Here is a 16,221-nt window from a genome sequence, read left to right as displayed (position 1 = left end):
TGTCTAATGTAAAAGTGAAAGAATAAATTCTAAAATCACGAGAAAAGTATCATCTGTAAAAGAAAGTCCATCAAACTAATGGCAGACTACTGAGTAGAAACCTTATAGGCCAGGAAAAAACAAGATGACATAATCAAAGTATGAAAGAAAATGACTGTCAGCCAAGAATTATATATCCAGGCAGCATTAAGCTTCATAAATAAAGGAAAAATAGTCTTTCCCAGACAATCAAATACTGAGGAATTCATGAAAACTAGACCAGTCCTACAAGAAATGCTCAAAGCAGTCCTAAACTTGGAAGAGATAGGATAGTATCTATCATCATGAAAACACACAAAAGTATAAAATGCACTAGTAAAAAAATCATACAAAGAAGGAAAAGAATCAAATGAGCCACTACAGAATTCCAATAAACCATAAAGACAGACAACAAAAAAACAGAAAGTTTACAAAATGATGAAAAAACCAATGACAGGAACAAAACCTCACATACTACCTCAAATGTAAATAGAACAAATGTTCTACTAAAAAATATACACTGGGTAATAAATTTAAAAATCAACTATATGCTGCTTACAAGAAACCTACCCTATCTGTGAAGACACATAGACTAAAAGTAAAGGGGTGGAAAAACATATTGGCAAAAGCCCAAAGCAAGCAGAGGTAGCTATATTCATCTCAGATAACACATACTTAAAAATAAAAATAGCAAAAAATGATAAAGAAGGTCATTATCAGCCAAGAGCTCTACATCCAGAAATATCAAGCTCCATATATGAAGTTGAAACATTCTTTCTTTCCTAGACAATAGAATACTAAGAGAATTTGTCAAAACTAGACCAGTTCTATAAGAAATGTTCAAAGGAGTCCTAAACTTGGAAGAGACAGGGCAATCCCATCAGGAAAACACGAAAGTATAAAACTTGGTCTCAGTTCTACAAGACCTCCATGCACCCAAAATTTGAGCACACTAATAAAACAAATATTACTAGACCTAAATAAAGATAGAAAGAAAAACAATAATAATAGAGGATGTCAACATTCCACTCAGGGCATTAGACAAATCACTGAGACACAAAATCAACAAACACTGGACTTAAACTGGACTTTAGGCCTAACACACATTGACAGAACATTCTATTCTGTCAATACAGAATAAATATTCTTCTCATCAACACATGGGATATTCTCCAATATAGACCATATGTTATGCCACAAAACAAGCCTCAACAAATTTTAAAAATCAAATCATTTCAAGTATCATCTCAGATCACAGTAAAATAAAACCAAAACCAAGAAATCAATACCAAGAAGAACTTTGGAAACTATACAAATACAGAAAAATTAAACAATATGCTCCTGAATGACCTTTGGATCAATGAAGAAATTAAGATAAGAAGTTAAAAATTTTATGAAATAAATCAAATTGGAAACACAACATACAAAAACCTGTAGGATACAGCAAAACCAGTGCTAAGAAGGAAGTTTACAGCAATACCTACATCACAAAAGCAGAAAGACTGCAAATTAACAACCTAACAATATACCTAAATGAACAAGAAAAGCAAGAACAAACCAAACACAAAATTAGCAGAAGTAAAGAAGTAACGCAGATCAGAGCAAAACCAAATGAGAGAACAAAAAAAATTAATGAAACAAAAAGCTAGTTCTTTAAAAAGATAAACAAAATTGATAAACTACTAGCAAGAATAACCAGAAGAAAGAAGATCCAAATACAATCAGAAATCAAAACGGAGACATTACAAATGATATGAGAAAAATTCAAAAGATCATCAGAGGGTATTATGAACTACTACACGTTCATAAACCAGAAAACTTGGAGGAAATAAATTCCTGGAAACATAAAACCTCATGTAGTTTAGATGTGTGTATGCATCCAAATGTCATATTGAAATGTAATCCCCAATGTTGGAAGTGGGGCCGGAGGGGAGGTAATTAGATCATGGAGGCAGGTTTCTCATGAATGGTTTAGCACCATCCCTCTTGGCACTGTCTTCATAATAGTGAACTCTCTTGAGATCTGGTTGTTTAAAAGTATTTAGCACCTCTGGCCTCCCTCCCTTTCTCCTGCTCTGGCCATGTGATGGGCCTGCTCCCCCTCACCTTTTGCCATAATTGTTCATTTCTCGAGGCCTCCCCAGAAGCCAAGCAGATGCTAGCCTTGTACTTCTCATATAGCCTACAGAACCATGAGCCAATTAAACCTCTTATCTTCATAAATTACCGAGTCACGGGTATTTCTGTACAGCAATGTAAGAACAGACTAATACACAACCTCGCAAGATTGAACAAAGAAGAAATAGAAAGGCTGAACAGACCAATAATGAGTAGTAAGATTAAATCAGTAATAAAATCTCCCCCCCAAAAAACAGGACCAGATGGATTTACAGCTCAATTCTGCCAAAAATACAAAGAACTAATACCAATTCTTGTGAAACTGTTCCAAAAAATTTTAAGGGGGGAAAGGAATTCTTCCTAATTCTCCAGTATCATTCCAATACCAAAACCAGACAAATAAACACAACAAATAAAGAAAACTAAAGACCAATATCCCTGATGAATGTAGACCCAAAAATCCTCAAGAAAATACTAGGAAACTGAATCCAACAGCATATTAAAAAGATAATACACCACAATCAAGTGCGTTTTATTCCAGGGATGTAAGAGTGGTTCAAAATATACAAGTCAATAAATGTGATTAATCACATAAAAATGAAGGAGAAAAACTATATGATCTAATCAACAGACTGAAAATAGCATTTGATAAAATTCAGTACCCTTTCATGATACAAACTCTTAACAAACAGGGCATAGAAGAAATATGCATCAAAATCATAAATGCCATATATAACAAGCCCACAGCCAACATCATACATAACAGGGAAATGTTGAAAACATTTCCTCCAAAACCTTGGACAAGACAAGGATGCCCTTTTTCACTACTCGTATTTAACATAGTACTGGAAGTTCTAGCCACAGCCATCAAGCAAGAGATAAAAGGCTTCTAAATTGGAACAGAAAAATTATTCCTGTTTCCTGAAGATATGGTCTTATATCTAAGAAAATCTAAAGATTCATAAAAAATCTTAGATCCAATAAATGAATTTAGTAAAGTTGCACAATACAAAATACAATGTTTGTTATTATATTATATTATCTTATTTAAGCATTTCAGACTTTCAAATAGTATAGTAGCTATCCTATGATATACCCAGAATTACAAAAAGATAATTTCCAGCATTCTCAATGGAACAATGTACAATTAATTAGGTCTTTAGTTGCATATTTTATATAGCAAATGATTAATTTATTTCTTAAATAGAAGCTTATGTAATACAACTCTGGGGAAAATATTACTTTAAAAAACAAACTTTCATCATGAAGACACTAAAGAGTAGCTTACTAATAGAAGCAGAAAACAAAAATATTTTTAACTGTTATGACTACTAATGTGCAAGGAAACAAATGGACCCTATAAATTGTAGGAAAAATATAGAGAACAGGCTACTATTAAAAAGCAAGATTTTTTTTTTTTTAAATGAAAACGGCTTTAAAAAGAATTGCAGGGTAACAAATGGAAAACTTAAAGTCTGTACAGGATATAGGAAAAAACAGAATTAAATATGATAAAAAATGAAGCAATATCACAGAAGACACTTGAGAGAAGAATACAGAATTTTTAAAAAACGGAAGTAGAGAAGCAAAAACAATAAAGGGACATTTTCTAACATCATACTTAATGACAAGAGCCTGAATGCTTTCACCCTAAAGTTGGGAACAGGCAAGAATATTCGGACTTACCCCTCCTATTCAGCATCATATTGAAGGTCCTAGTCAGTAAAATAAACCAAGAAAAATAAAAGCTGCACAGACTGAAAAGCAAGAAATAAAACTGTCTTTATTCACAGACAATGTGACTATCTACAAAGGAAATCACAAGAAACCTATAAGAAAGCTGCCAAAACTAATTAGTGAATTACCAAGGTTATAGGAAAGTGTAGAAAGAGGTCAGTACAGAAAAATCTATTGTATCTCTATATACTAGCAATAAGCCATTGGAAAACAAAATTTGAAAAATAGTANGAAAAAAAAAAAAAGAAAGAAAGAGAAAATACTTAAGGTCCAAACCTAACAAAATATGTGCAGGATTAGTATGCTGAAAACAAAAGATACTGGTAAAAGAAATCAAAGAAGACCTAGCTAAATGGAGAGATATACTCAATACTAGTTAAGAAGTCATTTCTCAATAAAGTTATCTACAAATTAAACATATCACCCATCAATATCCCAGCAGGATTTTTTACAGACATACAAAAGTTGATTTTCAAATGGATACAAAAAGGCAAAGAAACTAGCATTGCCAAAATAATTATTAAAAAAGAAAAAAAAGTCAGTGGGCTCATAATACCTGATTTTAAGACTTACTATTAAGCTATAATAATCAAGGCAATGTGATATTGGCATAGACACATAGGTCAATAAAATCAAAGAGGGAATCCAGAAACAGACTCACACAAAAATATCAAATGATTTTAGACAAACACATGGTGATTCCATGACAAAAGGATAATGTTAACAACAAATCACACTGGAGCAAATGAACATCCATACATAGACAAAATGAATTTTGACCTGCACTGTCATACAAAATTAACTTTATATGGATTTTACATCTAAACATAAAATGTAAATATGTAAAACATTTAGAAGAAAACAAAAGAGAAAATATTTGTGTCATGGATTAGGTTACAAAGTCTTAGACAGAAAATCAAAAGTAGGATCATGAAAAGAGAAAAAAGTAATAAAACAGATTTCACCAAAGTTAATGGTTTTGTTCTGGGAAAGACACTGTTAAGACAATGAAAAGGAAAGGTATAGGAGTAAATATTTGCAAATCATACATCTCACAAAGGACTTCTAGGAATATACAGGTGCTCCTTGACTTACAATGGCGTTATGCCCCAATTAATCTATCGTAAGTTAAAATATAACAATTCATGAATGCATTTTATACATTTAACCTACCAAACATCACAGCTTAGCCTAGCTGACCATAGACATGTTCAGTATACTTACATTAGCCTGCAGTTAAGCAAAATCATCTAACACAAAGCCTATTTTGTTAATGAATACATAATATTTGCGCATATTTATGAGATATGTGTGATATTTTCTTATATGCATAGGCTGTGCAATGATCATATCAGGGTATTTAAGATATTCACCACCACAAGCATTTAACATTTGTGTATGTTCAGAACATTTCACTTCCTCACTTCTAGCTATTTTGAAATGACCAATACGTTGATGTCAACTATAAGCAACATACTAAACTATCAAACATTAAACTTATTACTTCTAACTATATGTTTGTACTCATTAACCAACTTCTATTCATCCACCCTCTGACCTCACAGGCCATGCACATACCTACATCCTTCTCAGTCTCTAGTGACTACCATTCTACTCTCTACCTCCATGACATCAACTTGTTTAGTTTCCACATAGGAGTGAGTGCATGTTATATCTGTCTGTGTCTAGCTTATTTCACTCAATATAGTGACCTCTAGTTCTATCCATGTTGCTGGAAATGACATTTCATTCTCTTCTATGGTTATTATTCCAATGTGTAATTATACCAAATTTTCTTTATCCATTCATCCACTGATGGACACTTAGGTTGATTTCTTTGTTATTGTGAACAGTGTTGCAATAAACACAGGGGTACAAATATTTCCTTGATATACTTATTTTCTTACCTTTGAATATATATCAAGCAGTGGAATTACTGGGCTGTGTGGTAGTTCTATTTTCAGTTTTTTGAGAAATCTCCATACTACTTTTCCCAAATGGCTACACTAATTTACATTGCCACCAAAATCATATGAGTTCCCCTTTCTCTGCAGCCTCACTATCATCTGTTAATTTTTTCTCTTTTTAATAATAGCCATTCTAACTATGGTAAAATGATATTGTATCTTTGGTTTTAATTTGCATTTCCCTGGTAATTAGTGATGTTAAGCATTTTTTCATATACTTGTTAGCCATTTATATATCATCTTTCAAGAAGCATCTGTTTAGACCCTTTGTCCACATTTTAATGGGATTACTTTGCAGTTGAGGTGTTTAAGTTCCTTGTATGTTCTGGATATTAGTTACTTATTAAGTGAATAGTTTACAAATGTTTTCTCCCATTTGACAAGTTGTCTCTTCACTCTGTTGTCTCCACTAATATACAGAAGATGTTTAGTTTAATATAGTTCCATTTATCTATTTTGGGGAGTTTTTGTCCATGTTTTAGGAATGTCAGCAATGAAATTTTTGCCTAGATAAATGTCCCAGAATGTTTCTCCTGTTTTCTTCTAGTATTTTAATAGTTGTGGGTCTTATGTTAGAGTCTTTAATCCATTTTGAGTTGATTTTTTTATATGGTGAGAGAGAAGGGTCACTTCATTCTTCTGTATATTTAACCAGTTTCCCTAGTACCATTTATTAAAGGGGGGGTGTCCTTTCCCCAGTGTATGCTCTTGGCACCTTTGCAATAAATCAGTTGGCTATAAATACATGGGTTTACTTCTGGGTATTTTATATTGTTCCATTGCTATATATATCTGTCTGCTTTTATACCAACACCATGCTGTTCCCATGAAGTCAGGGAATATGATGCCTCCAGCTTTGTTCTTTTTGCTTAGGATTGCTTTGGCTATTTGGGTTCCTTTTTGGTTTCATACAAATTTTAAGATTATTCTGTTTCTGACAAGGACTAGACTCTTAAAATGAAGCCGTGCTGCAGCTTCCTAGGACTCAGGGGGTGCAAGGAACCCAGAAAAAGCACCCTTTCTAGAGCAATGCCATTGCATGAACTTGGTGGAGCTCCCTATGCCAGTCTTGGAGTTCATGGGGGTCAAGAACTCTCCCATGATTAGGATTACAGGAGTCTGCAGCAAGAATGTGGACAGTTAGGGATCTCTCAGTTACCCCAACACTGCACTGGGGAGCCTCTCCAGGCTTCTGGTTTATCCTAGCAACGCTGTCCACGTCTTTTTCCTCTCCTCAGGTGTTTCCAGCCACCTCTTTGCTGAACACTAGCATTCTCTTTTAGATGCTCTATTTGAAGTGTGGTTACCTACTCACTATTTTGCTTCTTCTTTGTGGAGAAGTGTCCTGTGCCTCTAGACAGCCATCTTGAAAAGCCTCCCAAAAAGGAATATCTTATGTACCACATATCACTAGCCCAGGAAGAGATCAAAAGTAAAAGTATGTCGAAATTGCAATAGTTTCATACCACTATAAAATCAAAACGTAAGTCAGGGACAATATTTTGACTTTACAATGGTATGAAAGTAATATGTACTCAGTAGAAACTATACTTCATATTTTGAATTCTGTATTTTCCTAGGCTAGCAGTATGTACAATATTCTCTCATGATGCTGGGCAATGGCAGCAAGCTATAGCTTCCAGTCAGCCATGTGATCACGAGGGTAAACAATTGATTCTCTACAGTGAACTATGTTTTTGACTTAGGATATTTTCAATTCGCAACAGGTTTATCAGGATGTAAGGGCACTATAAATTGAGGATCATCTGTGTTTCTTTTGCCTGACTCTACCTCTCAACAAAATACTTTAAATACCTCTCAACGAAATCACTTTAAAAATTCTTCAGGTATAATAATTTATGCCAAACATTACTGAAAAACATATTTAATATGGCATGTTCTATACCTTATAGGGAGCCAGAATTCTCTGCCTGAACTTTTCAACTGTTTCTTGACCCATAGTAGACCACGTATTGACAAATGCTTCAGCTTTGTCTTGTCTAAGGTGAATGTTCTCTAATTGCTGCTGCAAAGCGGCTGGTTTCACATTGTGATATACTGCCTATTAAAAAGAAAAAGAAATTATTTATGTCCGTCATCTTCATACAGAAACCTTAAACTATAATAAATACAAAATTATTTTTAAATTACTTAAGTCAAAAGAATACTTCATAGTCCTATTACAGACATTTTTGGTTATTTTATAAATAATAAAACACATAACCAAGGGCCAGAAGAGTCAGGATTAAATGGCCTACATTATTCAGGCTGAATTTTTTTTTTCATTTTTGCCTTTGCTTTAAGTAATCCTAAATCCACTTAATAACCAAAAAACTTCTTCTTTGCTTTAGCTATGTAAATGGATCCTAATTAAAATTTCACTTAATCATTTCAAATAAGTATACAACAGTTTTTCCAAGAAACACTTTCTCGAAATTACCTTATCTACCAACTTCCTAGGTAATATATAATTAAAAGTTGTAAAAAATGTTAACAGTGATACCTGTTCCATTTCTCACATTATTCTGGAACACCATGCTATGCTGTCCTACTCGATGATCCTTTTCTTCTACTGAAAACCCACCAAAAATTAGAATCACATTAATCTTTGTGATCTATAATGTATACAAGGCTGTAGTAGATGCCTGGCAACTTGTCCTGCTAATATGTTCATTAAAATGCTCATTAAGCTACAAAACTATTTAAACTTTTATTTCACAAGTATTATTTTTAATCAACCAACAGGAATTTATGAGGATCTATTTTAAGCCCACCAATGTGGTAGGTTTACATAAGATACACAAAAAAATATGATCCTGCCCCCCACAAATTAGAATCTAGTGAAGGAGGCACAACTAACATATATGAACTACTGAAAGACTAATAATATGCTCTACTGTGATAGCCAAGGATTTTTAAAAATTCAAATAAAGGCAGGCTGAAAGTATAAGGGGTCACAGCTGAAGTATAGAAAATGAATCTTGAATAGGAGCTTAAATATTGAAGTGAATTTAGATAAGAAAAAGGGATGCAGAAGGACAGCTCAGTAGCACATAATGTGACAGTATTTCTTTTCTAAATGCCTTACTTACCATCCTAGTCAATACAGCCCCCAAATCATTTAGTAGCTTAAGTAAAATACGTCCATTTTTCCATTTATACCAAGTACCAATGAATTAAAATCTTTTATAAGTGTCTCAAAACAATGAAGTCTCTATTCATATTTTCAAATACTTTATAATATTCAAATATTTTAACATTGAAATTCTTAACTAAAACATATTGACAGCTTTCATCTTGTATACTTTTTAATTAAAAAAAACCAGAATGTTATAGATATCATAACAATACAAATATGTAGTAAACAAACCATGGTTAGAAAATTTGATGAAATAAAAATACCTGTTCTAAAATAAATGATATTGTTTCAAGAACTAGGTGAAGATCTTGCTTCTCCAGAGAAAATGCTGCTTGAAGTTTTTCTTCCTCTTCTTCACTGAAACTGCTCTCAGCCTATAACACAAATAGCAATCTATTTATTATATGAACACATATTTAGGCATTCAAAATTCATACTTGATAGAAGATTCATTTATTCATATATGAGATGAGAACTTTAAAGGAAAATACATGATGAAAAGAAACTGATACGCATGTAAATTTATAAAATGTATGATGCTCATTTCTAGATCTTTATAAACAAAATAAATTGGATTAAACAAATATCTTGTGATGACTCAGGTCACAATTCTGAGCAACAGATCCCTGTACTAAGACATAGATGATTTTTAACTTCAGCAAAAAGAAACCTCAGACTTTTGTGCTTTTATGTTTCTTGTGTCTGATTTTCATAATTATTCCATTTGATGTGATGATCAGCAGATATTTCTTTAAGCTGCCTACATGCCCCATGATAGCACCTTCATCTCCCAGTTTGCTATTTCTAATATGCCATGGTCAGGAACCCAGAGAGCTGACCTCTCAGAACTAGATAAACAGCACGGTTACCTCAACAGGCTTTGTATGAGGGCCTCAAAGTCTCCTATGGAGCAAAGTACATGAGTTGTTTTAATACATGAGTTGTGACAGTTATTTCTGAAGTGCAAAGGTCAAAAATGTTTATTTCTAACTTCCAAGCTATGGAAGGAAGTTTATCTGACTTCCATCATCATTTCCCAATGCAAACCGTTGGCATGCTAGATGGGACAAGCCTTTGTGCAGAACTGCCCTAAATAATGCAAAATATTTTTAAAGTCCCTGGACATTAAATACCAGTAGCACCCTCCAGACATTGCAATGAACAAACAAAATCTTCATGTATTTGTACATGCCAGGATGAGCAAGGAAGATAGTCAGTTCAAAGAGGAGTCCCAGATCATTAATCAGGTACGGATGCCCACATTCTATGCCTAAGCTGTCTTAGTTCCCTCATGTTGATCCCTACTCGGGATTCCAAGGAACCAGTTTGGACAAAAATATATCTTCTGCCCATAAACAGATTAAACTTGGTAAAATAAAAGTACCAGTAGAGAAGTAACAAAATCCCTAAACCTCTTCACCCATTTGCCTGCCTCAGGTTTCACTATTCTAAGAATTCTGTCTCAAGACAAAGACCAACTTGATGAAGTCAGGGTACAGAAAAGAAAATTGGCAGATCCTGAAATTTACTGCAAACTTGACTGAAGAGTCCTTCTCAAAACAGAAGCCCCTCTAGAAGATCATCCCCTGAAACTGTACAGGAAAAAACAATTTACACCTTTCCTGAACATTTTCTTAGCAGGCAAGTATTTATATACATATGTTTCTTTATTTAAAAGTCCCTGGACATTAGATTCCAGCAGGACCAGTAACTTCAATTTTCAACAAGCACCTCTTCTCCTCTCCACTCTCCTACCTCTGATGACAAAGCATTCAAGCTCTTCCACGCAATGCTTCAGCCACTCAGTGAACTCCAAGATGGATATTAAATTATTCTCAACTCCAGACATGACTGACAGAGTCAAAGACAAACTAAACATCACAATTTTCCAAGCATGTATTCCACTCTCTCTCAGTATGAAGAACAAAAGATGTATAGAAGAGTTTCTTGTCCTATATTGTTACACATAAGAAAGCACCCACCAGCTCAAGAAATAAAGCAGAATATCTGTTTCACCCACATCATTTACTTTGGGGCTGATTTATGAAATGTTCCATACTCTTTCCTGAGGTTTCTTATAATAGGGGATGATGGAGTCACGGAGCCAAGTTGCCTTACTACCTAGCTGCGTGACCTTTGGAAAATTACTTCACTGATCTCTATCTTGGTTACCTCATAGATAAAATGAAGGTGACCAGAGATGACCACAGTACCAACTTCTTCAAGTTGCCATAAGGATTGGATGAATTAGTAACACAAAGCCATTAGTACCACACTAGTCAAAAAGAAAGCAATGTAACTTTATGAATAGTAAATACCACATAATGTTGCTGCTATCATGGGGTTCCTCCTTTCTCTCCATCTGTATCACAAAATCCTTAGAAATAGGAATATATTAAAGAAGACCTATGTTTGTTTTGTGTTTCCCATGGCAAGGAAAATAATTAACTCCAAGAATATTTATTGAGTGCCAACTATACCAGTAGCAATCTATTAGGAATGGGAAATATAAAGATGAGTAAGACATAATCCTCAAGATATTTAAAACCAGAGGAAGATAGATTAATAGGTTTAGGGATTTGGTTGCCTTCTAATCATGAAACAAATACTTACGATGCAGTACTAAAATCAGGTGAGAATGAATTAAGAGCACAGAAGAAAGAACAAACTGCTGAGACTGAGATTGTGAAATCCTTGAAAGATGAACAGGTTACTCAGTAAAGAAGGGAAGAAGGACATTTATAGGCTAAGGAAAGAGTTTATGCATAGACACACTGCTGAAAAAGTTCATGGCACGTTGTAGTAAACAGACACCATCCAGTGTAACTGCAGCAATTACAATACAACATGAGGAGAATGTAGACTGCAGCCATATTATAATGGGACTTGTACACAATGTTAAGGATTTTAAGCTTTCCTCAGGGGGGCAATGAATAGTCACTGATGGCTTTGCACACTGTAAAAAATATAATCCATCTTTGTTTTTGGAAAAAAAAATTTAGAAAGTAATTTACATAGTATTATGAAGCAGTAGAAAACAAGAAAACTATAGGCAGGGAAACCAGCTTGAAGGGAACTACTGCCTTCTAAAAAACAAATAACAAGGATTTGAACTAGAATTGTGAGAACTTGGATTTGAAAGACACTTCACAGGGAAAAGCCATGGTTTTGAGGCTGGCTCTTGGCCAAGAAAAAGAGGAAAGAGTAGAGCCTTGGTTCTCATTGGATGGTGATACCTGGCACTACAAAGAGCAATTAGTGGGCGCTCCATAAATATGTCTGATGGAATCAAATTTTTATAGCCCAATAAAGAAATTAACTTGGATTAAGCCAGGTAGAGAATTACTAAGCATCCACATGTCCAAAACAACCATACCTTTAAAATAAAAGTGAAAGAGGAACAAAATTAAGTGAAAGATTAAATACTAGTTGATAGAAAATATCAGAATTATTTTTCAGGGGAAAAATGAAACCAGGACATCAGAATTTTTCCCTAAAATATATCTTATAGAACATTAGTCCCAAAATATATACCATAATAAAACAGATTCAAGGCCAAACACATTTGGAAAATGTTACATGCTATAATCACCCTCAAATACATACTCTGAAAAGTTCCGTAATTTAAAAAAATCTAACTTTATTGAAGACAGAGTTTCTCAAACTTTTGACCATGAAACATTACCAAATCTCCCACAGAATCAGTGTCCTTAAAAACATATTGGAGAACACTATACTTTGCAAAAAGTTCTCCAAATAATCAGACTTTCAATTAAATCAGAAGGAAGATTACAAGGTATGGAAACACAAAAATACAAACCTTCAGGTGAAGCTTTTGAAGAATCCGAGTGAGCAACCGTGGAAATCTTCCTATATCTATCTCATTTATCAGTGACACTGCTTTCTTCATGCTAAAGAAAATTATAAGAACAGTTTAAAAATGTGTTTTCCAAGCTGAACTATACTTTCTGTAGCTGTCTGTAAGTTTTCATTCCAACAACTCTGATTGCTATATGGTAAATCTGAGTGAAATAAAGAAAAACAGATGACAGCCAGCAGAAAAGGCAGGGTAATCTGAACGTTTCCAAAAAGATACCCCTAAAATTACTTCTGCTGAAAAGGTCCATTTGGCAAATTTTCTGTGTTTTGGGCAAACCGAACTACTAGGGAAAGCTTGTACTCTGCAGGGGAAGGGCATTAATTCGGTAGAGTGTTTATGTAGCCACTTAACCCAAAAATGGAACTCTGAAAGGGGTAGGGGGAGAGGAACAGCAATTAAGGCAATTACACCAAAAACATAAAGAATACTTCAAGGCAAATAACTTTTCAAATACTATGTACAAAATCATTTGGGGTCACTAAGCACACAGTTATTTTAAAACTGTTTTAATTGTAATAATCAACTTTATTTATTTTTGAGATAGGATCTCGGCTCTGTGGCCCAGGCTGGAGTGCAGTGGTGCAATCTCGGCTCACTATAGCCTCTGCCTCCTGGGTTCTAGGGATTCTCAGGCCTCAGCTTCCCAAGCAGCTAGGACTACACGCGCACACTACAGCGCCGGCTAATTTTTTTGTTTTTTGTAGAGAGAGGGTTTCGCCCTGTTGCCCAGGCCGGTCTCAAACTCCTGAGCTCAAGCAATCAGTCCTGCTTTAGCTCATGCCTGTAATCCCAACATTTTGCAAGGCCGGGGCGGGCAGATCACCTGAGGTCAGGAGCTCGAGATCAGCCTGGCCAACATGGTGAAACCCCATCTTTACTTACTAAAAATACAAAAAAAACTAGTCAGGCGTGGTGACAGGTGCCTATAACTTCAGCTAATTGAAAGGCTGAGGGAGGAGAATCGCTTGAACCGGGGAGGCAGAGGCTGCAGTGAGCTGAGATTGTGAGATTGCACCAATGCACTCCAGCCTGGACAACACGAGGGGAAAATCCGTCTTAAAAAAAAAAAAGAGAGAGAGAGAGAGAGAGAGAGATCAGCCCGCCTCAGCTTCCCAAAGTGCTGGGATTAAATTAGGCAGGAGCCACAGCACCTGGGTCTGTAATAATCAACTTTAAATGATGTGATGAGAACAATTCTATACTGCACCATACTGGATACAGTTTACTGATACAGCAGTGTTCCCCAAGACATTGGTATGAGGAAATAAACTGGCGATCAGAACCAAAGTGAGGCAGGAAAATAGGGTCTGGAGGTTGGGAACATAAGGCTGATTCACAGTTCAGCTATGACAGGAAATATCCTCTCCATAGGGTGCAGGCGGAGTAAATGACTTTGTAAATTTACTTCATCCTCCTCATTTACCTAGGGAGTACACGAGGTAACCAATGGAATCATCCAGTGGGTATTTAAACTCCCCAAAATTCTGTAGGGTCCCTAGAGCCCATATGCTCGGGCAACTCTCACACTGCGGAGTGTAGTTTCATTTTCAATAAATTTCTTCTTTCTTTCCTCGCTTTGTTTGCGTGTCTTCTCTAATTCTTTGTTCAAGACGACAAGAACCAGGACACCCTCCACTGGTAACAAAAGGAATCCAGGAAAAAAGAAAAACTTTAAAATAGCAACTCTTTTCTTCTGGAAGATTTCTGCCCAATCCAAGCACAAAGAAATTTCTTCTGAACACTATTTTGCCTATATAGTTCAGTTCTTTTTCTCTATCCACACACCACCCGCACTATTACTTATTTTTTCCACAAATTGAGTTTTTTTTTTAATTTATGTTAAAGGGGAACTTTACATCACTACCAACGACAACCAACTTTATTTACCATAAGTAGAAATTAACCAAAAATTTGTTAAAAATGGAAACAAAAGTAAATGCCACCAAGGCGAAGCTAAGGCTATATATTGTTACCAACCAAAAATTCGGGGCCTGAGCCCTATTTGATCCTGATTTAAAAGGGGTATTAACATGTGTTGGCTATTAAAGACCTTCCAGCACCAACGTGAGCCTTTCTCACGAGATGGTCTGAACGAGAACTGAAATCGGAAACGGAATATCGTTCCGCGTAATTAGGCAGCACTCAAGACAGCGCCCGGGAACTTCTGTTACCAAAGTCCACGAACAGTGACGCATACCATTCGCTTGCAGACCACAGGCTTCCGTACAGACCTCAGCTGCCAGGCGCACTGTGAGCCCCACATGTGGACCACCGTGACTGTAGAGGCGCTACACGGCCCCACGCACTCCGCGGACCCCGCGTCGCGACCTCGGTAGCCCACCCCACAAGACCCGGCCCCACACGGCGCCCAGGCGGTAGGCAGCCAGGACAACCTTGCGCGAGCCCGATCCGCGCCTTCCCGGCCGCGGCTACAGCAAAAGCTTAGAGGGTCAGCTACCTGGGGCTCTCCCGTAGGATCAGCGCCGCCGGCACCGCCATCCTCACAGCTTTCTTGCACTGCCGCTGTCGGTCAGCTGCGCCGAGCCCAGCCAATGGCGACCGCGGCGGACGGAAAGCCGGAAGGCCCAAGCCGCGCAGGGGCCTCTGTAGGAGTCTAGGACTTCTGCGGCCCAGGCGACCGCCGGGAGACCGTCCCGCAGTTCTGTAGGTCGGAGACGGCGGCCCAGTTGTCCTCCCGACGCTCCAGTCGTGTTGGAGTTAAGTCTGTGCATATATATGTCTTTATGTTTCTATATTATATATGTATGTACATACCTGGATAGGTGGTGTGTATGTGTGTATTTAAGAGGGCAGGTTTAAGCAAGTCTATGTACAGACCTGGATAGATGATATATGTGTGGCTGTGTGTGTGCATATGTATGTTATAATTTTTAAATAGGGCAAGTTTTAGCAAGCCCGTGTGTACATACTTGGTTAGGCGGTGTGTGCGTGTGTATTTTTTTAATAGGGCAGATTTAAATGAGCCCATGTGTACAAACTTGGTGTGTGTGTGTACTTGGTTAGGCTGTGTGTGCACGTGTGTGCGTATGTATTTTTTTAATAGGGAAAATTTTAATGAGCCCGTGTGTACATACTTGGGTGTGTGTGTGTGTGTGTGTGTGTGTGTGTGTGTTTTCCAGCGTTTAGCCTGCGGAGAGGCAGGCAGTTGAGCGCGCTCCGCGCCCCCTGCCTCCCAGCCTACCCAGAAAGCGGAGCATCACTTCTCAGGAGAGGTAGTGCCTCCAGTTTCACCCTAAGCGTTGTACCATGAACTCCTCCTGTATCTGCATCTGCAGGGCTTGTAGTATGTACGTTCAATTCCTTCATCAGCGTTCAATGAATGAACGCCTACTGTGTACCAA

The 16,221-nt window shown here is 36.5% G+C and overlaps 1 protein-coding gene across 5 annotated transcripts in view; it reads right to left on the bottom strand.

Annotated features, from left to right (window-relative positions):
- The window catches only part of COMMD10 (COMM domain containing 10), a 213,141-nt gene extending 197,284 nt beyond the window's left edge, over window positions 1–15,857 (bottom strand). For all 5 annotated transcript variants that reach the window (XM_017502039.2, XM_017502042.2, XM_017502041.2 and 2 more), the window contains exons 1-4: window positions 15,318–15,857; window positions 12,800–12,890; window positions 9,243–9,353; window positions 7,747–7,902 (exon numbers count right to left, since the gene is read on the bottom strand). In XM_017502039.2, coding sequence (XP_017357528.1) covers window positions 7,747–7,902; window positions 9,243–9,353; window positions 12,800–12,890; window positions 15,318–15,358 — 399 coding nt within the window. In that variant the 5' untranslated portion in view covers window positions 15,359–15,857. The remainder of the gene's footprint in view (window positions 1–7,746; window positions 7,903–9,242; window positions 9,354–12,799; window positions 12,891–15,317) is intronic.
- Between the last annotated feature and the right edge of the window lie 364 nt (window positions 15,858–16,221).

Source organism: Cebus imitator, unplaced genomic scaffold (genome assembly GCF_001604975.1).
Source record: "Cebus imitator isolate Cc_AM_T3 unplaced genomic scaffold, Cebus_imitator-1.0 Scaffold288, whole genome shotgun sequence".
Classification (NCBI taxonomy): Eukaryota; Metazoa; Chordata; class Mammalia; order Primates; family Cebidae; genus Cebus; species Cebus imitator.
This window is presented reverse-complemented; position numbering and strand designations above follow the sequence as displayed.